The sequence below is a fragment of the Syngnathus typhle genome, linkage group LG16 (assembly GCF_033458585.1).
Source record: "Syngnathus typhle isolate RoL2023-S1 ecotype Sweden linkage group LG16, RoL_Styp_1.0, whole genome shotgun sequence".
Lineage (NCBI taxonomy): Eukaryota > Metazoa > Chordata > Actinopteri > Syngnathiformes > Syngnathidae > Syngnathus > Syngnathus typhle.
Genome location: NC_083753.1, coordinates 10,432,607 through 10,459,320, shown reverse-complemented (window position 1 = coordinate 10,459,320; position 26,714 = coordinate 10,432,607). Strand labels below are relative to the sequence as shown.

Sequence of the window (26,714 nt, the reverse complement as noted above, 5' to 3'; positions counted from 1 at the left end):
AAATATCGGGATAATATATTTTATTCTCTAAAGTGTTGAAGGGCAAATACAAACAGAACGCAAAGATGAAAGACGATGTGTGAGCGTTTTGAAGAAGCAAACAAACACAGCAAACGTGACAAGGAAAAAGGTCCTCCTGCATATCACATGAGCATAAATACAAAAAAAGATTAAAGATTGAGATGAAACGATGATCGTAGAACCAACGCTTACACGCATGATTAAAACAACAATAATTAATGCACCGCTCATTAAGGTCTCAGGTTGGACTTTTTGGTGAGGTGCAAATTTAAGGCCTCTGAACACAACTTCTACAAACACAGCATTAAAGAAGACTGGAAAGACTGCATCATCTAGCTCATCCCGCTCACCTTCTGACAAGTGTTGACTTAGACAAGTTTACTTGAGGAGATTCTGCAGCATGGCGGTGGCGTACGTGGGCCGGGCCTGCTTGTTCTCGATGGCTTTCTTCAGGTAATGGATCCCGTCACAGCGCTCCCAGATTTCCTCGAACTGCCTGGGTAGGATCTCGGCACCCCTCTTCCTGGTCAGACCGGTCTCTTCTAGACTTAGCTCGCACATCTCCATATCATCCTTCCCTGAGGCGGGACACAATTTCACATGGAGAAAATTGCCAATCCCTCAACAAGCTAAGCGTGAAAATGGAAGATGGAGGAATTTGAACACAAGAAAGGAATTGAGGACTGTAGTGCTAGACATAGCAGATAATGGGAAAATAACATGACCACCAGGCTCGAGGATTGGACCCACCACCTTCAAGGTGGAGCCATGCTTTGAAAGCGTATTTGGACTCACCTGCCACCAACACAATGGGCCGTTTATCCGGGTGCAGCTCCATCTGTCGGGCAATCCAGGGCCCATCAAAGTGGGCGTACCACCAGCCCTTCTTCTTGTTTTGCGGATCCTTATATTGGTCGGCGGGCCGAATGAAAGGTATGCGGAAGTAGCGCTGCTGCCGGTTCATAGCCACTTCCTGGTGCTGGGCCATCATGGTGGGGGTAGGGTTCTGTTGCGCTGTCGAGGGAACACAAGGCCCAATTTCCAAGAAAATTTAATATTTTTGTCCAGCTTTAGCAAATGTTTCATGATAGTTTGAAGTAATCACTGGTTAGACCATGTTTGGCAACAATGTCTTTTTAATGGGCAACGACCATCAAAGGATCAAACATCTCTCCTCTATTAGTTATCAAATTCCACAATCCATTTTTTTGTGTGTAAAATGCCGAGATGCAGGTCATCACAGTGTGCTTTCATGCATCTAATCAATGTGTGTGTGTGTGTGTGTGTGTTTGTGGCACAAAGCAAAGCAGTGAGCTGTCACATTAGCGTCTGCTGAATTTGACAAAGCCTGACCGGCATTTACTTGTTAATTAGAATAAATATTTTTCAGCACATAGGAGGCGGCTGAAATTTCAGGCCTCTACATTTTGTCGCCTAATTGAATTTTGTCAAGCACAGGCAGTTTATTTACAGGCAGGTCATTAATCCCTGACGATGAATGTGAGGGATGGGAGAGAAGCGGAGGAAATAAAACAAAACCATGCCCACAAAGTATGCAAATGCATTGGAATGAGGATGGAGAAAAATATTTCCCCAACTCACCGTAGTCAGTGATGGATTTGGGAGCCCTCTGATCGCTTCCGTCGTCATTGCGTTTTCTATTCTTGGACTTCCACGCATGATAGACCTTGAGGCGCCGGTGGAACTCTTCTCTGCAGGCCGCCAACAGGTCGATGTCTGTCCAAGCAGAACATGCCGTTATATTGTACAAAATAAATAAAACAATTTGCTGAGATTCCTTAACTCATTCACTGCCATTGACGGATATAGACGTCAAATATCCATTTTAACCGGCAGTGAACGAGATACTAATTACAAGAATTAGAATATTCATCTAAGCAGACACTGGTCATATTAATGCTTTGTCACGATAATTGTCGACAGTGATGTAATCATTATGATATGAGGAGCTTAATTGTTTACTGTGCAAATGTTTTGGCCCGCCGCTAGTTTTGTTGTTTTGCTGACCCGTTACGCAACAGTCACTTTGAAGTAGTTAAACAACAAATAAAAAGATGGCGGTTTGCTAGCAGAATAAAAGAGCCTGCCAATTAACAAACAGATGGACCAATGGACATAAACATGACATTTGTTAACAGTGAATGGGTCTGCAGTCCACTGAGTGCAGTGACATTTGAAGTCGATGTGGTCATTAAAGAATTGCTAAAGCAGCAAATGTAATGGAGCATCTCATCTAATAGACTTTTGCACAGCACTCTATTATATACCATAAAAGTTGTTGAATGGATTAGTCCAATGAAAACTAACTTTATTCAACTCTTGAAAAGTTGGATGAGAAAATATGAATTGGCCTTCAAAAACAGATTCATGTAAGCAGCAGCGTTACATGAAACGGCTTTCCCAGATTATCCAGATGTCCTTGGGATCCCGTAGGAAGTATCTGAGATGCTTGAGTTAACACTGTCCGCCATAAGGACATAAGCCAGGCAGCCAGTGGAAAATCATCTGATCGGAGAAGATGGCACAGAATGAGATGGAAGGGAGAGGTCCATCATCTAACATAATGGTGATAACGTCCTTTCTGTGCCACTTAAAAAGTCAGCAGCTGTGGGAGCTGATCCGTCTTTTCATTTGATGGGCATAAGATCACGTGCAAACTCAGCTTTTTTTTGTTCTGAAAATGGCTGAGACAAATCCACCAAAATGTAATTGATACAAACAAGTGAGCTGGGTTTCCTCACCACATGAGGTGTTGATAACATCTCGCAGTTCAGCGTACTTCCACTTGCTGAGGTCATACTTTTTAACGCCAGCAGCGGCTTTGGTTGCCTGCACCTGAGGGCCCCTGTGGGTGAAGAGCAGGTAATAATGGCTGTGTGTGTGACGCATACAGAGGAAGACGATGACAATGCACAAAAGTTTCACAGTCCACCAATGCTGAGATGATTCTGTAGATCATATTTTACCTTCCATTCTTAAAGAACAGCACATACACCATTGCCTCAATGATTTTAGTAGTAGCACTTAGAGGTATAATTAAGGATTCATTCAGCCATTAAGTGGCAGTACCATTTTTAGACAAAAGCACAATGGAAAGAGGGAAAGTAATATCATTATAAATCAATTGTGACAAGACACTTATGCTAATAGGAAGCAATTGTTTCCTCCATTTTTAAAGCTTCTATTATTTGGGTTTTAATTAAATTGTGAAGTTTTATCTGTTTACAGTTTTTAAAAAAAAAACAAGTGTTCTTTTTCTAGTCCCTGACTCGTCCCTGACAGTCTTTTTCCTCATTGGCCACTTTCCAGAAGTCTGCAGGACACCAGCCTCCCTGTGACTCCAGTCAATGAAAACATAGACTTCCCGTAAAGTGTGAGCTAATGTCTCATGTGTTACCTAACAGGCACATTTTACCCAAGCTTAATGTTTGCTCCAACAACAAAATCCTCATAATGGGTCCCATTAAAAAAAAAAAGAAAAGACAGAGAGGCTTCTCCCTGGCTTCACTCCACATTACAAGCACGTCAGCAGCACTTTGCCCCCTACCTTCGTTGCCGACTGTTTCAGTGTGTTCACAACCAACTTGACGACAACATACATCTGCAGGCATTTAGCTCCCTAGATTAATTGAGGAATTTTAACGGGCGGAGCAGACCTTCAGACTATTAACAGCGGGTCTGCTCGAGCCTTCCTGCAGAGTCGCGGCAGGTAATTCAATAATACTGAGGAGTTAAGTCCTCTATTTACAGCTGCTAATGTCTAAGAGAGGATGATGGTTGATCTAATCATGCAGATTACATTTGAGAATTGATGCTGACTAAAAGATTGAAGGGCGGCACAGTGGGACGTTGGTTGCCACGTTGCCTTACAGTTCAGAGGTGCAGGATTCGATTCCGGCTCCGGTGTGTGTGTGGAGTTTGCATGTTCCCCCCGTGCCTGCATGGGTTGTACTCTGGTTTCAAAGGAGGCCTGGAATCTTATATTTTCGTATTAGCGCCATGTTAGCAGAGGTGTAGCTAGCTTTTGGCTACCAGCTGATGAGCGGCCAGCTTGACAGCGAAAAGCAGCATGATGGATGATTCAAGTCGGATTTAGACAAGAAGGGGGGGCTCTTTGTGGGTTAATCCAGGACAAAACAGGGTGGTAACTTTCTCAAAATGAAACAGAGGAAGGAAGATATGAGGAGGGTGAAAAAAAAAGAAAAGATTTATCAGAGTGGGTATTTTTTTTTATAGGTTTTAAGCGACTACCTACACACCAGCGTCAGGGCATGTCTGTAAATCAAACGTTACGACAAAACGATTGCAGATTTGCCCGACAGCAGTAATAGTTTACCGTCTGTCCCTCACGTGAACATCTCCAGTAATGGCAATGATGCCTTGTAAAAAGTTTGCCAATCGAAAAGCCTCAATAGGGAGCCGGTTTGCTGTGGAAAATGTACTAGCTGCCCTGTTGCTGTGTCGCAATATCCAAAAAGAACAGCATGTCCTTTTTGAATGCAATCAACACGGATTCATGCGAAATTATGATGCAAATCAATTGTTATAAAAAATGAAACCGGCTTTTATATTGAGTAGCTCCAATCCATCTTCAGAGGACGCCTAGACATCAATGTGTGTGCAAAACAGCAAACTGAGCAAACACAGAAAGCAAATAGCTTGCTGTGCGCCTTTGATCAAACACAAATATCCTCGAGACGGAACATCCAGTGATTGTGTCGAATCAAAACCTCTATTGTTGCATTCGATACGTGATCGTGGGTTTGATGGAATGAAACGTTGCTTTACTGATCTACTCAAAGCAGTTCAGAGATGGATGGAACTACAATGGGGGTTTTGGCACTAAAGTGTGAGGACAAATGACAGATGATTTTTATGCTACTCTATAATTGGGCTGAGTTCTTACATGGCTCTGGCTGAGGATGCAGAGATAGGAAGATCCGCAAAAGCCTCATCACTATGACAGGACAGAGTAATAGAAGAAGAGCATTACTTTCATACAAAACAGCCAGACAGAAGATGCCCATTCACTTCTTTGTGAAAATAATGCAACCATGTGCATTTTTATCTCTGTATTTTTTTTTACGACTAATACCTGCGTAGACTGGGGTCCAGCTGACCATCTTCGGTGATCAGCTCGGCTTCACTCTGAGCAATCCTCATGGCTAGCTCCCTGTCACGTCTCTCTTGCTCCAGCATGGCAGTGCGTTGGACCTGTTCCTCACGCTCCAGAGCAAACTGGATTTTAAACTCCGCCTGTTAAATCACACACATACAAAGCGCATATTGGCTTAACACGGATGGGTTCCTCTTTGCTAGAATCTATGCCACAATTCTGGTGTCTGCTTGAGCCTGATTAAGGCTAATAATCCACTATTAAGAAAGATTTATTGGTCATGTGTCTAGACAATCACAGCAATGCAGTTGGAGTTTTCGCTAGTCTAGACGGGTTCACTGGGAGGGTCATCAAGGAGTGTGTACGTTGGGTCTTCAATAACAATCATCCCACCATCCCTGAAGTAAGCTACAGTCATCCCACTGCCCAAATAGATCATCAGCAGCAGTCTCAATGACTGACACCAATTGCCATCAAGAGTTTTGACAATCATGTCCTGCCTCCAATCTTTATTCAGCGATATACTGCTGGTTTGTGCAGCCAAAAATGGCCCACAGGTATAAAATCACCCAAAGGTTTGGGATGAAATATATTTTGAACTGTGAAATATTTCTGTCATTTCTACAGTCATTGATGAAGTCCTCGTAGGGTCATTTCTTTTTAAGAGCTTTAAATTGGAATAACCTCCCAGCTAGCGATGTATTATTCATGCTGGCGGATGGTCAGATCAGTAGCAATGACACACAACCAGAGTGAAACATGGGGCGATCTGAGGATTGAGCTGCTCTACAGTCACAAGAAATGTTTTTATGGTTCCCAACAAAGCCGAGCGTGGCCCTCGGAAGAGCTATTCCACAGGTTTTGTAATTCTAAAGCGAAGCTAAATCACAAAGCCTCTCTCTTGCAGTCCTTCCCTGATGACACCACAAAACAAAAATTTAAGGACTGTAGGGGCCAAGATATCATGACGAGTCCTTGATGCAGCAGAAAATATATCTGAGGGAAGTAACTTTTTGCTTGGAAACTTTGCAAAGTTTGGTGAAAAAGTTGGATGGGACAAACAAATGGGACAAAGACTTGAGTCAGCTAGAACAGACAAAATGAATGGATTTAACGAAAACCACACAAAAGGAGAGCAGATAACATGACAAATGAGAGAACACAATAGGGCTAAACTAGACAATTCTCAGGGAACTGGATCATCAATCAAGACCACATAGGAAGCCTTCTGGGAATTGGTTCAAGGTCAGGACCAGGGCAGTTCAAGTCACAATCTTCCAATGACGGGATATCAAACTATCGGGAAGCAATAAACTTCTTTTGGAATCCATTTTATGTTGTGAAAATGATACAACAGGTGGGATGTCCCAAATTTTATAAAAGATAAAAGAACGATCTTGCACGGGGTGGTTTCTGGAGCCCACATGAAATGATTATGACTCCTAACACACTACAAAACAGCTAGTAAGAAACCAAAGCAAACAGGTCAAAACATCAAGAGAGGTCGAGAGCCCTCAAGGGGCAAAATTAACCCAGCAGCAAACGCAACTATCCGCTTCTTGCTCCAGTACCTTCGTGAGAGAAAAAGTTCAAGAGCCCTACAAATTGACCTCTAACAAGCCACTCTTGCATATTACTGCTCAAACTGTCAAAAACAAAAATGTCCACCATCGGGGCTTGTCCTCACTGCTCAGCATCATGTAGCTAAGCAACACAAATAATTGGCAGATTCACCGTTGAAGTTGAGAGTCTGGAGAAGTTGAAGAGTTTATGAACGGTTGTGTGGAGGGGATTTGGGGAAATACAACCAAACAAAACTCCAGTGTGACATCATTACATTATTTCATTCTCAACTAATTATACTTGCTATTGAAGACCAGTTTAAAATAGAAGACTTGGACTGCATTCTTGGATGGAAGGAGCAAACTTTTGCTGATCAACGAAAGCTAAAACATTTTTATTAGCCTTCTAATGTGACTATAAGATGTAATTCTTCTCCGTGTACAGTGTTCAAATTGATTTTTTTCCTCCAAAGTGATTATCTTTACTGTACCGCACAGTTGGATTATGTCCGCTGGGTAAACTTCAGCAAGTACCGTTGTCCAAATAAAAAGTTATGAGAGCAATGGGAGTGAACCAAATATAGTTCACTTGTTGCACCGGTTTCAAGCCAGACAGAATTCCCTGGTACACTTTTAATGTAATATATTATATACGCAGGATCCCTCGAAGGGGAAATTCAATTAGCAATTTTATTTGAGTTGAAAATCAAATGGAGAGATAGCAAATGAGTTGGCTAAAGCTTGAACGAGATGAGTTTTCCCCTAAAATCTCGACAACCTCAAATCCAGGTGCAGTCGCTAACGACTACAGCGGCTATTAAGCACAAAAAATATATTTATTTTTGAAGGGAATGATGATAGTGGTCTTCCAAAGAGACATGAGTGCAGTCCAGATGAACTTTTTTGACTCAAAAACACTTTTGTGGGCTTTTTTTTCAGTCGTGCAGTTGCCAACATAAATATGTTGAATACCAATCTGAAAAAACATAAATAACATATGAGCGCTTCCCAGACCTGCAGGACCTTCTCCTCTTGCTCTCTCTTTTTTCTATCCTCCTCTTCCTGCTTCCGCTTCAGCTCCATCTCTGATTTCCTAGAAAGTCAATCCAGATTCAAACCAAACCCTAAAGACAATCGGGAAAGATTTTTCACATACAGTCTTCGTTCCTCTTCCTCTTGCTCACGTCGTTGTTCTTCCATCTCCCGCCGCTTCCTTTCTTTCTCCATCTCCTCCTCAATGCGCTTCAGCCTCTCAGATTCCTCCTCTTGCTGTTTCTTCTTCTGCATGGAGGACAGCAGCTGCTCTGAACGTTTCACCAACACCTGGTACTCGGTGTCAATCTCCTTCCGGGTCATTAGGGAACTCTGTTGGACATGAGGTCAACAGATTGGTTAGCAAGATGGCTGTATTCGGTTTAGCTCAATTACAATTAATTCTAATCTGGTTGCTCGGTTTGTTCAGTTCATTTGGTCAAATGAACTTTATTACTTGAACTGTGGTTCCATTTTTCTGCACAGGAGCCGGGTTTACAGACGCTCATCCCACATATCTGCAGAGCCCGCTATCCGTATATGAGCTGTATATGTCTATCATGATCTTATCAAATTCACTAGAATCACATTAGATTAAGATTCCATCGAATTTCTGCCAGTAAATTGTCACTCCGCCAGGCTCGTCTCCAGCAACACTCCCACTGCTGAGCCAGCACATCTACCTTGGCGGAAGGAAATCAGTCGCCCTGAACTGGTCGCCAGCCAATTGTACCCAATGATTTCCTATTGGGATATTTTTTTTTTAAATCTGGCCAGTGTATCAGTGTAGGTGGCAAATGTGCAGAATGATCAATGGAGACAAATAATTGCACAGGAAAAAAAAACAAAAACAACAACCATCAAACATGACCTTTTCAGTGGTAATAAAATCTGAATAATGATTTTAATTTTCTTATTTAACATAAAGGTTTGCTCCAACTTTGAATAACGAAATGACGGTATGACCTTTCGTTTGTCGCCATCATTTTGTCATGCAGCAATAAAAAGGTTAAAAACAAAAAAAAAGACATTTACTGGCTGCTGAATTTGTCAGATTATTAATGAGTAGAGTAGAGGTCAGTAAGATTCATTAGAGTGAGTTACTAACAGGAACACAAAGACGGAAGGTGACAAGGTCTTGTCTGCAAAGTATTGAAGCCTGAATGACAGGCATTGGCATCCCATGAATTATTCAATCGGTGCTCAGAGCCTTGCGAGTGTTGTCATAGGGCTGCTAATAGGCTAACAAAAAGAAAAAGGAGGTTGAGAGGCTGACCGAGATAGGATGGAAATCACCGCTGTGTCACTGTCAGCCAGGATGCCTCAGGCATCATCACCTCTCATTTATCGTGGCTGCTAATGGTGCATGAGGAGCAACAGTTTGTAGAAAAGAAAAGACTTGTGTGCACTGGATGGGTTGTAAATTGGCTGGTGATTTGCTGGCCTACAAAAATGTGTTTATTGCACGGGGGCGGATTGGGATTCTGCAAATCAAATTTGATCATTTAAGGACATCATTGAAGAGAGCATTACATCCATATGAGCTGATTAAAAATATCGATTGTGAGAGAAAACACGAGGATTGGGAACTTTGCAAAGACCTTTGTGTGCATAGGTATAAATGTATACAGGTTGGCGTAAACACCAAACCTTCCTCTAGCCTGCACAAGATTTAAATCGTACCACGTGCCAAACTTGCCCTGGACACCAAAATAGAGTCCATAAAGTTCAACACTTAGAGTACACTTGAAGCGAACTCAATCAGCAGACTTAAGCAGCTTTAACGAAGTCAGTCTTTAAAACTGGACAATAATCCTTAGATGGCGTGAGAGTGTTTGTGATGCTCACCTTTATCTTGACTGCTAGAGAATCTATACACATTGCCAGCTCCTGAACCAGCTTGGCCATCTCCTGTTTGCCCTCCTTCAGCTCGTTGACCACCTCGTTGAAACGTTCCATGTGCTTCTTCAGGTTTTTCACCTTTACCATACCATCGATGCTGAAATGATACAAAACATTTTTTTTTTGAGTGGCTGCCTTTATAATGGCTATCTTTTTATAATCAAACGCAAATTATATGATTTTGTTTTCTTCAGAAAAAAACGAGTGTTTTGTGAACCTCAGTGGCGCCACAGTATATTATTCCAGTATACTCCCTTTCCTTTATTTATTTTTATAGCGTATTCTTAAATTAAATCCTCTCAAATTTTTTATTCTTGATTTTGTATGCATTATATTCTGTATTTTTTCCCTTTTTTATACTCTATGTTCTTTGTTTTTTACTCCTTTTTATGTAAAGCACATTGAGTTGCCTTGTGTGTGAAATGCGCTATATAAATAAATCTGCCTTGCCTTGCCTTATATCTTAAATATAGTCTGAATGGAACTGGCCAAGTAAAAATGTCCCCGGTCTGTATAACCGTGTTGTTTCTGCTCATCGTAGAACAATAAACATTGCGTATCCCGAATAACTAAGGTGATTGTAAGATCCAGAGCAAGAGACTCACCGCGGTTTGTGCTTCCGCTTACATAACCACATGCGCACCGTCTTCTGAATCTTAATGCAGGCCAAAGCCCTGTAGCTCATCTTGTTCCTGACTGGTGACAGTAGAAAAAGAGAAACACTTTGAATAAATGTGTAACCTAAGCAAATGTTATGTTCTATCACGTAGAAATGTGATACCATCAAACATGCTGTAATGGGATTCAGCACAAGGCTTCGAAAAGCAAATCTTAACCCGGTGGGGAATCCTGTTTCTCTTACATATACCAAAAGAAAACCCTGGAATGAATGCAGACTGAAATGCAATACAGTTCCTGTATGGTCTGTTATGCAGGAAGTGCCTCATCAAGCAGGCAATTTTCTTCCATAATTTAATTGAATGCTTTCAAAACAAAGAGTAGAATGCATGCTGTTAAATGTTAAGACTCCACAAGCGAGCACAGCGTCAAGTGTTGTGGTGCGAAATGAGAGTAGGCTACAGTTTTCAAATTGCTTCAAGCTGCTTTCCATATTACGAATAAATTCAAGGGTGTGAAGTGTGACTTTAGTAACGGCATCAGGGGCAGAATAATTTACTGAAGGGAGGGGTGAATATATAATTGTTTTGCACGGTCGACTGGACCCACGTTTGATCACAGACAGGCTACACCACTGGACCTTCTTCCAATGGCTGCACAACAGCCACTTGTTGACTTTCTTCAACAGCTCTGCCAGGTGGTCAGGATCCGACTTCATGATCTGGTCAAACTCAGCAAACTGACAGACAATTGAGTTATTTTTAAATGGACTATTTTAGGGCATAGTTGTGTTTTGCATGGGATTTTTCGGATACCTTTCCAGGTCGGAAGAATACTCTGGTTAACCCGAATTTAAAGTCATTGTCATTCAGCCCCAGCGCTTTGAACAAAGCCTACGGATTAAAATGTGGAAAAGAGTTAACATCAAATTCATAGTCAACAAGTGGGCAGCAGAGCAGTGAGGGGGAAAGAATGCATTGCACCTTGCAGAATAGTCTCGGATTCAGTCGGGTTAGCTTATCAGGCATGTACTGTTTATACATGTTGTAAAGCTCATGGAAAGGGGCTCTGGAGGGGAAGCCGCCCTGCATCAGGTCCAGCACGGACACCATTCCTGAATTTAAAAAATGATAAGAAAAACTATCTTGAACGACAAAATTTTGTAGTATTTTATGATCACTATTAAATATTTGAAAACGCATAAATCATTCTGTGCATCATCACATCTCAGGTATACTACATACTTGAGTCTGAGTATCAACTGCAATAATAATTTTTCCACTCAAAACCTTTTTTAAAAATTTGGCTGGTTCAATTCAATTCTTGTCAATTGCTCCCGCTGTTTTTACGCTTTCCTCAAGTCTGACAAGCGTTGCTATCTTTGTAGTCTTTTATTCCAACGAGTCAATTTGCCTGCACCATATTGGCTATTAAATGACTCATAGAATCAATTTTGGCTGTTTGTTTAAGTCTGGCTGATTATGTTTCAACACAGCAGTCGGCAGATACACTTCAAAACATGTTACCCGAGCACTGCAGCTGTGAGAGAATCAGAGCGCCTTCAAATTGGTGGCTGACCATTTTCAGGTTGGGTTTGACACAACGGATAAAACTGGAGCCCTGCACAAAACGAGGACCATTAAAAAAAAAACTTATCTGCCAGTAGAAATTTGGATTTGAGTCTACTATGCCATGGTGATTAGAACTCACAGTGCTGCGAAGCTTTTCCAGCAGTAAGTTGAGCTGCGTCTGTGAACAGAAGAGGACAAGAGTTTTTGTTTGAGGAGGGTGAGATGAAGTGAGATGGCAACATGAGCTGTGGGCGCCCCCCCCCCCCACACACACACACACACCCGCAACTCTCTCTGGCCATCAGAACCTTATTGAACGGCATTATCTTTGTGCGAGAGTCCGTGTCTGTTGCATTAGTGATGAAAGCCCTGCAGCAGTCTCAGCAGTGATAAAGTCTGTTGAAAAACACAGCGCGTACCTGACAGGGGGGGATGGGGGGGGGCTTTCCTCTTCTTGACACAAACAGAAGACATGAACGCTTTGGGTTTGTGGTTCAACAAACACTTTTGTGAGTGTGTCATTTCAGGTGTTTGTTTCCAGCCGTCTTTTCAGTTTTTGCCAGCACTGCTTTGTAATAATTGAAGCTGACTTCACTCATCTTTATTCTCTTCCAAACAAAAGAGGCTGAGATGTCGAGAAATCAAAGATTATATTCGTCTGAAGATGCATGAGAAAAAAGTATCCAGGACTGGAATACAAAAGTGGAACTGCTAAAGTCAAATATAATTTGTTCTATAACACAGATTTTTAGTTTTCTAATTTAATAAGGGACTATTGGAGGGTGTGGCGGTTCATCCGTTAAAGTCGATTGGCCTTTATATTAAAGTATTCTATTTAAAAAGACTCACAACGGTACACGATTGTTATTTTGTGCTATTGCAATGCCCCAAAAATATCTAGTAAAAAGATACACAATTATTGTGAATCAATATTTTTTTTAAAAGCATTTTTTTCCATTATGCATTTCAGCATTCACACTCTCATTCCCCAGAAATTTCAAACGTGTAATATTTTGATATAATTAATAACATAACACTTGTCAACGCTGTATTACAAACTCTGATTCGTCTCTGACCTTGAATTTATTTCCAACGCTGATGAAGCCGAGTTTCCCCGCCTTGTGTTTAGAGTCCTTGTTAGTTGCGGAGGTCTCAAACAGCTCCCGAACAAAGTTGTCCTTAGATTCGCACACTAAGCTCTCCAAAGACATATGAAGAGCATCGTTGTTCTTCTCCACAAATCGAGTCTGTTGGCACAAACACGTACAATTGGTATTTGACTTTCTTTTTTCATTTAGTGCTGCTCATAAATAAACACATGCTTTTTTATTTTTTACAATAGCCATTTATTCCATGATGACAGATGATTTTTTTTAAAGTCGAGGCGAAAATGAGAAGCTGCAAATTTGACACCCATTTAGCACCTGCTGTAATATTTCATCAAAAACACCGAGCTGCGTCGCTCACTGTTAATTTCCCGTTGTAGTTTTCACTGACACCGTCATCATTTGTTTACATAGACCTTGCATATTTACGACGACATTACTGCTCCATACATTACAGACTGCGGGACAAATTACCGTTTCATAACAAACAGCTCCGGCAAAGTGCCTGATGATAAATCCTTCATCATCCCGGAGATTCCGATGAACCGCCAATTTGGATTTCCTAGGAACCTGAGAGGCACAGCGAGAGAGAGACATCAAATTTTGTGGATTAAAATTGTCGAACCACAAATGTAATGATTTGAATTATCCATCCCTGTCAATGCAGAAGAACATTTTTAATCATCTTTATGCTTCCACAGTATTGATTGTGGAAGTCTTGTTTGGCTCAATTGGACTGAAATCAGACAAAAATACTTTTAATTGTGCATTGGATAGCATATTATTAAAAAAAAAGGCTAATTTGCATTCATTTGACTGCTTGGCAGCTCACATGAATCATGCACATGCATTGCAAGGTACACTTGAAGTGCATTATTCATGTATATAATTATCCAATATGAACATACATAATCACTACTTATAAAAATGGAATACATTTGACTCAGCTAGCTGTGGCTGGCTTTCAAACCACAGGTTGTTGCTTTAAATCCCGAGAAAAAATATCGAGCCCCAAGACGTTCTCTCCTTGGCAACATATGCCACCATCATTATTCAGTGGGTCAACGAGGTGACATTAAAAGTGCTTCAAGTACCTTGAAGGCAGAGAAGCAGTAGAAAAGTGAAGCCCATTTCCGAGGCGATGAACCATATTTGGTAACTTAAGTGGGTATTAAAAATCGACTCTTAAAGACTAAATATGCGGTGGAGAAATGCAGGATTTCGCCCAGCTAATTCATAATGAAAAATTTAAAATAAAATATTTTAATGATATATCATAGCAGTGAAGGAAATATCTTGCCTTATAGTGAAGGGATGCTTATTTACTGCAGGAAAGGACCAAATGTATATTGAGGGTAAGGCCTTTATTTAAAATGATGAGTCATCATCATCATGAGAGTGAGCAGCACCAGGTTCCTGGGGGTGCACATCAGTGAGGATTTCTCCAACACCGCATCACTGGCGAAAAAGGCTCAGCGCCGCCTGTACTTCCTGCGGAAACTCAGGCGAGCGAGCGCTCCTCCGGCCGTCATGACTACATTCTACCGTGGCACCATTGAGAGCGTCCTCTCCAGCTGTATCGCTGTTTGGGGTGGTAGCTGCACTGAATACAACATGAAGGCCCTGCAGCGCATAGTGAACACGGCTGGTAAGATTATTGGTGCTTCACTCCCCTCCCTGAAAGACATTTACACCTCCCATCTCAGCCGCAAGGCGACCACGATTGTGAGTGACGTGAGTCACCCAGCTCACTCTTTGTTTGATCTTCTGCCCTCTGGGAAGAGGTAGAGGAGCCTGCGCTCCCGCACCACCAGACTCACCAACAGCTTCATACTCCAGGCTGTTAGGATCCTAAACTCTCTCCCCCCTTCTGCGTAGCACCCTGTACTTTTGCACTATATTCTGACTGCACACTTGCTCCATTTTTGCTCCTCTTATTTATTATGTTATTTGTTTATTTATTATTTATTCATCACTCTTATTTATTCATTGTTTGTCTTCTTGTTTTTATTTTTTTGTGTTGTTTACTTGTATGTATATTGTGTACTATGTCTTGTCACCGTGGGATAGTGGGAACGTAATTTCGATTTCTTTGTGAGTCTTGGCATGTGAAGAAATTGACAATAAAGCAGACTTTGACTTGACTTTGATCTATGACCATAAAAATAACTGGAAGGATATCACTTTTCATCAACCATAATAGCGTCATTTAAAAGACCTGAATGGCACCCGGTGCGATTTTCAATTCCTCTGAGAGGCTTTTTATGTATCTGGTACAATAGTGTTTTGATTCTCCATCCACGAATATCGGTAACTTTTTTAAAGTGAGTATTTCATTAAATTGATTTGTTGTCAAAAGTAAGTGAAAGTTGTCAAGGATACCATGTCAAAGTCAAGTTTGCAAGGTGATGGCTGAGGCAAACGAGAGTAACAAAGGCAGAGGGATAAACCCTCAGTCACCTAACGGTTGTAGCACAGTAGAAATGACCATAAAGATGAAACTAGTCGATCTGTTTGCTCACACAAAGGCAGAGAATGATGGTGGGAGACGGTGTGTGTGTGTGCAAGTAGTTAAGATGTCAAACCGTAAGTCTGAAATGGTCTTTATGCTTGCTATGAACAGCCAGAGCAAAGTGTTGATCGCTGGGCTGAGGTAGACGATTCTCTTCGTCCAGAATATCCAGCACACCCACCAGTTTTGCTTCAACCAGGTCTGCAAATAAATCAAGACATCACAAACGTGATATAATCCGATGAATCCATTCTTCGAAATGTCCACTCTATTATGAATATTCAAAGCACAAAAGGTGTTCATCATGATGCTTATTCAATACCATGGCTGAATTATTCATATGGCATCCTGTGTTTGGAATATAATCTAATAGCCAAGGACCTCCCGGAAATATTTGCATGAACAAGCACCTGAGCATGAATCCTGAAGACTGATGAGTGAATTAATGCGTAGCCCAAATGGTCATTTGCAAGTCATAAATGTTATTCATGGCTGTCAGTTAACCTCGCACCGGAATAATCCCAGGCTTTGAAATACAAATCAAAATGCTTCACCTTGATACGATGACTACTTTTATCCTAATATAATCGGGGATTTATTTGACATATGGGACAACAAGAACTGAGTGGGTATCATTTCTCCCCGCCTTCATGTGTCACTGAAGAATCCACAAAAGCCACAAAGATTCATTATATGGCCTCCATTCAGACACACGCTTGTCAGATAATGAGAAAATCTGATTTCGCAGCAGAGACAGGCACACTTTTGACACTCGGACAAACACCTGAGGAAGAAGAGCCACGCCTGGGTGAAATTATGACATAATTTAAATCTCTGCGGCGTGTGGAGTTCCTCTCCAGACATTCTTCCTGTCTGTGCGTGGCACTTTGCATATCTTAGGCCTCATAAGCATACCTTCATCTTAATGGCGTCCTCGAATGTTGCCCGAGTGTCTTATTTTAATGTCAGAAGACCACTAAAGGTTCGTGTCATGTACTTAATCCTGTAAGCATGACTGCCATTTATGGCATAAAAAAAAAAAAACAGCACTGCTCTGGACTAGACGTGAACTTTAAACGATTATATATTTATTGGACAGAATTTTGGTTTTGCAACATAATTGAAAGTTTTAAGAATTCTGACTAGTTCATATATGAAAATATAATCTTAAAAATTAAATCCAATCAACTTCCTGCCACATAATTGCAGTGATCATTACAGTCCAGCATCTATTATCTAAAGATAGATCCTTTGTTGGATTTGTCTCCCATGTACCGAAAGTGAACCTACCAATGCAGTCCTGGTTGTCAACATAATGCACTTCGTTCACTCCCAATCCTTCCTTTTGATAGAGTTCTTGTTCCTGCACAAAAAGTTACAAAGTGCTCTGAAATGCATATTAGAAAATGTTGAAAGTGCTTGAAGTAACTGTACTTCTTTAATTGGAGCCCTTAGAAGAAAATAACATTAAGAGATCACAAGAGAGAAACAAGTTTCCTCACATCCCTTGGGAAATTAGCATTCTAATTTCATCGGGAACACGAGGAGACAACTACAGAACAGGAAGGATGTCATCTGCAGTGTCCTGCCGCAAATAAGTTGCTACTTTGTGACATGACAGAGGAGGTTTTTCTGAGGATGACTTAATACATGCTGCTTATTTACCTCTTTCAGGATGCGCTCGTTAAAGAACTGCTGTAATTTCTCATTGCAGTAATTGATGCAGAACTGCTCAAAGCTGTTGTGTTCAAAGTATTCTGAAAACAAGAAATGCCACAGGACAAATAAACTTCCAGAGGACGTCCTTGTCGCAATTTATTGCATTTATGGGATTCTATAGACATTTTAATGAATTCGATATCAAATATGGCACCCTGATGAGAATTATTATTCTAATCGATATTATACAGAAGTGAAAAATTTTGTCTGCTTTCACATTAGCTGAGTGTTCCTGGAGAGTTAATGAAGACTTTCTGAAGGTGACACTTTTATTCCCTTTACATTACCTATACTTCCTGTGGGAAATTTGTATTGAAATTAAAAACTCTCCGAAGTCAACCATGTGTCACGGAACAGACTGTGTTTAAATTTGGAGGTTCCATTGAAGTAAAAAATTGCCAGAAATATTTGACTCACCAAAGCCAGCAATGTCCAGCACCCCGATGAAGCTTGAGGAGGACTTGAAAGGAAAACATTGGTTGACTCGTTTGACCACATGATCGAAGAGGCGGCTGTACACGGCCTTGGCAAGGGCATCGCGGGCGTTGTTAGCTTGTTCCACCTTTAGAGGCACCCTAGAGGAGCACGTGTGACAGACAAATTTCTCAGCCAAAGATGAATAGAAACTGCAGTGTGAACCTTGACCTTCTCTTGACTTTTTAATGGCACATTTTTAAAAATTCATTATTTATCAGGGTTGACTAGGAGGACAAAGTGCATGCCCACAGCGACCTCAAGTTCAACTTGGATATTCCAGTTGGGAGAACTGGGGTGGATTTAATATTAATATATGTGCCTTTTAGCAATCATGGATGTTTATACATTTTCCCACTTTTTAAAAATTCTAAATATTCAGTCCATGGTAAAAAAATCAAATAAATAGGCACCCTGCCAATTGTTCACTTTCTCCATTTTAGTATAAATGCTGCAGGTCCTATAAAACACATCCGATGTTAGAGAGATCTGACAAGCGCTTTTATCCATGGCAATGTTTCACATCCCCTCTGGAGAGAGACTCAGCCATGAGTGATACAATAACAGCATCCACAGCTTTATACTGCAGTCAAAGTCCCCAAGGCAGCGTGAATCAGTCGGGGCCTTTATGACAAAGGCACGCCCCGCCTCCACTGTCCAGACAGTGGGGACCTTTTTTTTTTTTTCTTTTTTATGGCGATGAAGCCACATTTGCCTTCCTCCTTAGATACCTGCTGCATAATTCATATGGGGGAAACACTTCCAGGCCAGGCCAGCATCTGGCCCTCTTCAAATATTAATCGACCAAGCCCGGTTCGATCACTCAAACAGCACATTTCCACTGCATATACATGGGGAGCAATGCCAGTATGGCCTGTAACGTATTCTGCACTGAATAAGTGATACATGGATAGACAAGCACAAGCAAAACATCTACACCAGTATGCAATATTTCACGAGTACTCGTGCACTTATATATGTAAGAAATTCACAAATAGTACTACCTATCGAACAGATTCGATCTTTTTGACAGTACTTAAAAGCATTTAAGAAAAAAAATACAAATTCCTCGACTTCACTCATGAATCTACAATTCTTTCTAACTTTTATTGGCTCTATAATGGACTGACTGCCAAATCCATATATCAAGCACATTGCGTCAGTTCTTACTTGATAACTGTTCCTTTAGCGCCCCCTGCTGTCGTAAGCATGACCCTTGTTGTGAGGCTGACCTTCAAATCATCCTGGTCCAGACCCAGCAGATCAGCACAATACTCCAGAGTCTGTCTGGATTGATTCTTCAAAACACAGCCCCCTATAAGTAATGGACAAACCCACCAATTATCATCTAATTAATTCATAATTGAATCAAAAATATTTATATTTGGACCCATTTAATGGAAAAAGAACTCAATCAATCTAACCTGAGCTACTTCCCGTTTCCTCAAAGTCAATGTTGCCGAGGTGCAGAACCCCAGCGACCACCCTGAACAAGTCCAGCTTCTCCACGTCATCCAAGCCAATCTTCTTCATGGCCACGCACATCCTATTAAAGTCGCCTTGGTCATCGAGAAGAGGGTCCTTCAGCGCGCCCACTTTCACATGCTGCGGACAGAAGTGGAGGAGAAACTGATTAAAAACGTGGTCTTATTATTATTTCAATGATTTCTTCAGCATCCAAAAGCTAATTAGCACAGCAAACACACTCCTAAATAGACATACTGCTCTGAGCTTAAAGTTCACGTAAGAATAATAAAAAAAGCATGCAGTGTGAAATGTGAAGACTTAATCACATAATTACAATTAAGAAGGTCTGCTCTTTGGAGTTAAGTAATCGTAAGGAACAAAAGGTGCATGTTCCCAAATTGATGATGTAAATATATGATAAAACCAGAAAAAGCTGAATAAGCACCACCCGGCATGCAATTCTTCTCACGAACGCTTATTCAACTTTGACAAAAAAAACAATAAATACAAAAACAAGACATCACCTTATTGTCCTTTATGTCACAAACATGATGCGGCATGAAGAAATAAAAATCAGCCAACTTTATAAGCAATGGATTTGATCATATGCCCATTTTTAAAAGAGCAGATGAGGTTTGAATCATTTCACATTTCATCACTAGACAGGAATGGAATATTTCTTGGCTCACTATTATAATGTAACTCTCTGTATCATGAAATAAAATGCCCCATCTGGATTTTCCAACTGGGACACTGTCACATTTTCAATTGCTGGTTAAACATTTTTGAAAGGAAAGTGGACATTGAGAAAACTTTGAAAAAAAAAAAAAGTGAATAGACTCAAGCAGTGAAATCGACTTTACCTCGGGACTCTTGCGGTTCTGCATGATTTGCTTATCGGAGTTTGGGCTGGCAAAGTATCTGGTGCAGCCTCGGTTCAAATACTGCAACGTAGATAGAAAATAATTGCAAACATTCCAACACAATTATCTGTGCTTAATTAAATCTCAACTTAGGTTGAGCGCATTTCACCCTTGTGGGAGAACCTGAGGGAGATATTCCTATTGATTGTGACCATGTGAAAGATTTTCCTTGGCGTCTGTTAATATTCCCTCTCACAGTTGACTGGAGGGCAATAGTGGGAAGTAATTGCCTCCGTTGATGTTTGTGCCACCTTGGGACTCCATTTAATGACAAATATCTCAACTAAGAGAATTCGCTACTTGCTGCTGTTGCTCTTGTTTATTTTAGCATTCAGAACAACATGTCGCGGCAGGGATGAGCGTGTTTAATTTACAAATCATGTTTTGATCCAAATTGGGCTTGGGTTAAATTGTGTATCTCTATGTCTGTGCATTGAGTCTGTAATAATGCAATTAATTCAAATATCACAATATGTACCACTCTGCCATCTAGTGGGTTTTTACAGAATTGACGGACACTCCCCTGCAAACAGTCCATTGTTAAATAACAATAAGGACATTACTAAATAGTATTAAGGACACAAAATGGGAAAACATTTCAGAATAACATCCAAACTATACATGCTCATCACTTTAAATACTTTATATTTATTACGGTCCTGGAGGGTATGCTCCTGATCATTTGAATCAGGTGTGTTGCCCTCCAGGACCAGAACTGCCCAAACTTGGACTGAAGGATAAAGTGACACAAGGGAATATACTAACTCTGAAGCTGTCTGGTGAGTCGAGATGCAGTTTCTTCTTAATGTCCTCAGATGCTCCGGCACAAAGCCTGTAGAAAATGTGGTAGTTCCTCTCATCGTTACTTTGCATGCAAATCCTCGATTTCTCCAGCAAATAATGGGAGACAAATCCACCCACAACTGCATTCTGGCAATGAGAGAGGAAAATAATGCAGATTTTATTTTCGGGCTACACGCAGTAAGAGTAAGATCTCATCACCTTCTCATTGAAATGGATTTCAACAAACTTTCCAAAGCGACTGCTGTTATTATTACGGACACTCTTGGCGTTTCCGAATGCCTCCAGAAGGGGATTTGCTAAAGGGTGAAGAAAATACCGTTTTGATCACAATGAGGTTCTGCAGTACATCGAGTTCTTTAAAAAAATTTTTACCTTCAACAATTCTCTCATCAATATCTTGACCACTTCCATAAGTTGTGGTCAAATATCTACAGAATGAAGATACAGTTAAGATGACGAAAATCAAAACACAGTAGGAACGGTAACCGTGTCTTCTCCTTAAAAATCATACCTGAGAACGAACTTGGTGTTTTCAGTTTTGCCGGCACCCGATTCACCGGAAACGATAATGGACTGACTCATTTTCAGAACCTTCATGTCTCGGTAGGCTTTGTCGGCTAAAGCAAGTGAGAAAAACACATAAGTAAAGTAAGTTAGTCTTACGCAGTGCGCCTTATAATCAGGTGCGCCTTATATATGGACCAATATTGAGCCACTACAGCAGGTGTGTCCAAAGTCCGGCCCGCGGGCCAAATGCATATATTTTATATATGGACAAAGTTTTAAAATGGGCCATTCATTGAAGGTGCGCCTTATAATCCGGTGCACCATATAGTGCGGAAAATACGGTATATTTTTTAAGGTGTGAGCTCTCACCAATTGCATAAACATGGGGTGGCTGCGTCCCCAAAGATTTCCCCTTGTATGACTTGATAGCTTCAGGGCCGTACAGTTTAGGGATGTCATAGTAAGGATTGACAGCTATCAATATATTGGCCACATAAGTCTGTGAAAGAAAACAACAAAAAGCAGATTAGAATATTTGATAGAATCTTTGAGAGACAACACTGTTAGAGAAGCCACTTTGACTTGTTTTCTTGCCTTTCCTTTCCTTTCCCATTTACGACCTGACCCTCATTGCTAAGTGAGTGATATTTATCAGTACTCACTTTGACAGTTACTCTTGACAGTTTGACCGTTACTAACCGGCCTTTCCCCCGTGGACGTTTTTTTTTCTCCTTAGTCAACGTTAGAAATCGTTTTCCTAGCTCTTCCTCCAAACCGGCAATGCGCTCTTGTAATGCAAAAGTTAAAGTGACATATGCTCCTATGACGGTAATGTTAGAAAGTTTAAAAGCGGAAAGAATACGTACATAGATATGTTCCTTAGTGTATCGCACTTTGACGTTGTTGAGTAGAGTGGCTTCATTCAGATACATGAGGGAGCCTGAAAACAAAACAAAAAAAAAGACCCAATTGTTTTTATTTGTATGAAATCAGGTCGAGCACTGGATATCGAGTTTATCTTACAGTTGTCTTCCACATGTTTGTTGACGTCGTCTTCTGCTGGAAACACTTGGCTCATCGGCGCAAGGAACGTCTGTAATGAGACGGGTATCAGAATTGATCAATTCACCGTTAAGAATTCCGTCTATTTATTTATTTATTTATTTATTTATTTATTTATTTATTTATTTATTTATTTATTTATTTATTTATTTATTTATTTATTTATTTATTTATTTATTTATTTATTTATTTATTTATTTATTTATTTATTTATTTATTTATTTATATGATGTTACTATGTCTGTATACAATTGTCCCTCCCTGCCCACCTTTGGACATTCATTTTGTGTTTTACAGGAGCAAAAAAAGTTTGTAAATTAGAAAATTGTGTTAGACTTGGATTCAACTTTGGAGGTTCCACCGTAATTGACAATGATAAATTTCCCGAAATAAATTCCGGGATTTCTAGACGAATAAATCCATCTCTAGTCTGAAACACGGGCAGTTTACAATTTTATTCCATCTTGTCTTGTTTGGTTTGGTTTATAAATAAGAAAAATTGCTCTTCAGTTCTTAGAGTCGCTAATGACAAACATTCATGAGTGCTGGAAAATGTATCAACATTAAATATCATCAAAATCTACGACAGGTATGCATAATCATGAATCATTCATCGTGCTTTAATATCACGATAACGGCATCTGGAGGAATACGTTAACGGGCATGTGATAATCTCACTCTATTGTGAAGCGTTAATGAAAACAACCTCAATAGATGAAGGCAGCTGTGAGAGGAACAAGGGCAGACATGGCACCACCATAAATAATTTGGTGCAAAGTGCAACAAGATCCGAACACCTGACTGACTGACTGAGTGAGCAAATGGCGACTACATTCTGTGCTAATTCAGTGGGAACCAATAAAACCCCTGAATTATTAAGATAAGATGGAATCCAAACAATTACGCAATGGGAACCAATAAAATTGATGCATTATTAAGATAAAATGGAATCCAAACAATTATGCAGTTGGAGTAGCATAGGTCGTAAAATGGTACCTTATACATTTAATGACTGATAGTTTAGTCACCGGAACAGATTAATCCTAATTGAATTGATCTCAATGGGAAAGGTTGTTTTGAACGTTGTGTTGGACCTTGAAGGCAACAAGATTGCAGAGTAACAACAAACGAAAGTCACTCCACGTAGCTCTTGGCGCAATGTCCACCGATGCACAATTTATTAATCACAAAACAGATTGGAAGAATACACAGAACTATAACTCGGCTCCAATCAACCACTATAAAAACCACATGACAGATGTCTGCACAATAAAATTGACAAAGAAGCGGCATCCAAGCTCAGCTCAGCCACTAATGAGCTCAGCACTGTAATAAAGAAAAGTGTGGGGGAGAGAAATACTCAATGGGCCTTTTATTCCCCAACTGAATGGAACAAAGTTGACACTTTTGCACCAAAGCATAAACTGATGATCGTTCATGGCTCCCTCAATTCAATGCATCCCAGCTCGTTAAAGAAACTTCTAATTTCAGTCGAGACAGAGCCATTCATGCTTTAACATTATGTAAGGTTTTTTTTTTCGTCTGCGATTGAGATGTCCTGTTTTGTCAAATGTTGTTGTAAACACGCAAGACACGTGAGGGCTCAGGTGTAACAGGTTGGCCTCTTGTCTAATGAGCGGCTCGCTTTATAAGCAACACTATCACACACCTGCTGCCTCCGCCTTTACTTATTCATGTCGGTGAAAATTTGCTCTTGCTCGTGTTTCATTTATTAACATGGTTTTGTTGCCACAATATGACTTTATATAATTAATTTACACGATTTGATTAGGATTATTCAATGGGTTGATTTTCCAATAGCATCACATTTATTCCTATTTCTTTTTTGTATGTGTGCGATGACCCACCTTGCCCTTCAACGGTTCTATAGTGAGCGTATCGGCTCCGATGTCGACGATGGTGCCCAGTTGGAACCCGTCTGTGGGGTGAGGGGCCCACACTGGCTTCCCATCCTCCATGGCTTCGCTGCAGTCAGCACGGCCTTGTCACTGAGGGCAAAGACGCAAAGTATTCCAATCAATACATTTCAATAATACATCACATGACCCTACAATTGGGTAATACGCGTCGAAAGTCTCACCGTCCGTACTGCTAGTGTGAAAGCTTTACATCAACTTCATTAACAACTCTCGAGTGTTAATCCTAAAGCAACAACATCACTAGTACTTAGACCTGACATACTGGAGTATCCAATTAGGTGTGAGATTGTGGTCAAATGTCAAAGGCGATCGCTGTTAGAAAGTGCTGACACAGCCTTCAAACAGAAATTAATTGAGTCGCTTAACTTACTCAGCAGATTCAGCAGTAGTCTATGTCCCCGAAACATTTTGTTCCTTCTTGGAGACCCACTGCAATCGGATTTATAGTCGATCCACATTTATTTTGCCCTTTCTGTTGGACATTTTGCCTATAGCCTTTAATGGTCTTCTCTCCAGTAAAACTAAATGATTGCCTTTGTGGGATTTTGTATCTGGACAAATGGACTACACACCCCGGAGTTGTTTCTGGTTCTGTCTAAATTAGTTTTATGTCTGTTTAACTTATATATTAACGATAAGATGCCTAATAGGCGAATCTTTTGCAAGTTGAACTAATTTAAATGCAGAACAGATTTTTAATTGCTTAACTTTGTTTTATAAAAATGTAGCTGCACGTCAGACCTGATTTCTGCAGATCTAATACAAACCCAATGCATATTATTATTATTTCAATGATCTTCACATTTGTCTTAAGAAGTGACATGCCAGCAGAATCAATAGAACTACAGTGAAGGTCAGTGACCCTTCCAAAATTTCCTCTGGAAAAGAGATTACAATCAGATGAAGGGAATTTGTCATAAATAAAACCTTTGTGTTATCAGAACACCATTATCTGCAAAGTCATGCAGTATGAGCAAGGGCATAAACAAAACAATGTACTAGAACAAGATAACAGTTTTTTTTCTTCAGTATGTTATTTTCAACCCAAGTTTGATCAAGGCTGGTCTTTCAGATTTTCCACAGTTCTCTACTTCAAATGCTAAAGTCGATTAGAAAGTAAAATGTTTATTTGGTGCAGGTCGTTCCTTTGTCTTCATTTCTACAATAAATGCTGCTGTGTTACTTTTATGTTAAAATAGGAGTGGAATGTGTAAATAACTTAACTTAAATAACACCACATGTTAGTTTCTAATAGTGACTTATTTTTTTTTCTTGGTTGATATCAATAATGCAGAGCTCATGCTAAGAAACATGCAAATAAAGTCGAGTGACCATCGGCAATTGAACTCAATTACTTAGATGAAATGTGGGCGTAACTAGTAGCGACCAAGTGGCACCACTTGTTTTTCCTAAGTAGAAAAAAGGAAGCATAGTAACATGCTATATTAAAAGGAAGCCGTCAAACAATGTGCTATGACTTTAAGGAAGGCCTTATCCCTAAAAGTGGCATCTTGAACCAAATGCGTCGGCACTCCGCACACGCCTTAAATCCTCTTAGTATCTGACCCTAATCCTGACAATGGAGGCGAGATAGGGGGTGCTTTAAACCTCACAAATAAAATCTCCAATGATTATTTGAGTAAATGCAAATTGGTGTCTGGTGCTGTGATGAAGAGTGGGAAATATGGGATTGGATATAGTGTATGACAGGAAGACACACTCTTGTTTCCTGCCTCCTGCTTCCTGTTCCCTGCTGGGCATGGACACATGGTAAATGAATCAGAATGAAGAGACGTGCACTTTTGTGAGGTGTACATTTTTAAAGTAGAGAAGAGTCCATGCAAGGCAGAATATTTTAAAAAAAGTTAATGTTGAATATTTTTTTTTATAATTAAATGTATGGCACTTTTAGAGCACATCTGTGGGTTTCAAAACATTGTTTTTAATGTGACAGATTTAAGGGCACCCCTTATAAGTCCCTCAAATCTTTAGCCGCACCCCTGCGTCGTTCTGACGTCATCCTAGTTCAAAAGTAGTAGTTTGCGTCAAATCCCAGACTAAGAGCATGAATTAATTAATCGAGATAATTCGTTTTTTTATGCAAGCAATCCGGGTAGTTTCAATAAAGAGCATTTGTAAAGTAACTGAGTTTAGAAGAACTGCAGCCTACCTGTTGCTGTCACTATGCTCCAAAGAGTCAATGTGCGATGTGTATCCTCTAAATAGTGGAAATTACGTTTGCAGCGCGCTGATGATTGCAAGTTGTTGCATGCACTCATTCACCTGCAAAAGAGTGTTTTTCGCCGGGTCCCCCAGGACTGGCCAAGTCCGGCCTGAAGGCTCAAAGGATGTCAAAC

The 26,714-nt window shown here is 40.4% G+C and overlaps 1 protein-coding gene across 2 annotated transcripts; it reads right to left on the bottom strand.

The window, feature by feature from the left end:
- Positions 1 to 5: 5 nt before the first annotated feature.
- Positions 6 to 26,714, bottom strand: myo6b (myosin VIb). Of its 2 annotated transcripts, none has more exons than XM_061302069.1 (32): positions 26,641 to 26,714; positions 24,286 to 24,426; positions 22,379 to 22,448; positions 22,222 to 22,295; positions 21,725 to 21,854; positions 21,360 to 21,465; positions 21,221 to 21,276; positions 21,047 to 21,144; positions 20,810 to 20,974; positions 19,985 to 20,065; positions 19,079 to 19,259; positions 18,825 to 18,969; positions 17,598 to 17,755; positions 17,127 to 17,218; positions 16,752 to 16,824; positions 15,535 to 15,662; positions 13,424 to 13,519; positions 12,920 to 13,090; positions 11,983 to 12,021; positions 11,799 to 11,892; positions 11,256 to 11,386; positions 11,088 to 11,165; positions 10,882 to 11,011; positions 10,260 to 10,350; positions 9,601 to 9,751; positions 7,877 to 8,085; positions 7,735 to 7,813; positions 5,138 to 5,298; positions 2,784 to 2,887; positions 1,624 to 1,758; positions 817 to 1,035; positions 6 to 599 (listed from the first exon to the last, which is right to left on the bottom strand). In XM_061302069.1, exons 2-32 carry the CDS (start codon positions 24,394 to 24,396, stop codon positions 400 to 402), a joined length of 3,756 nt encoding a protein of 1,251 aa, XP_061158053.1. In that variant the 5' UTR covers positions 24,397 to 24,426; positions 26,641 to 26,714; the 3' UTR covers positions 6 to 399. The 2 variants fall into 2 exon arrangements, with proteins under 2 accessions (XP_061158053.1, XP_061158052.1); XM_061302068.1 differs by having other exon boundaries at positions 26,528 to 26,708.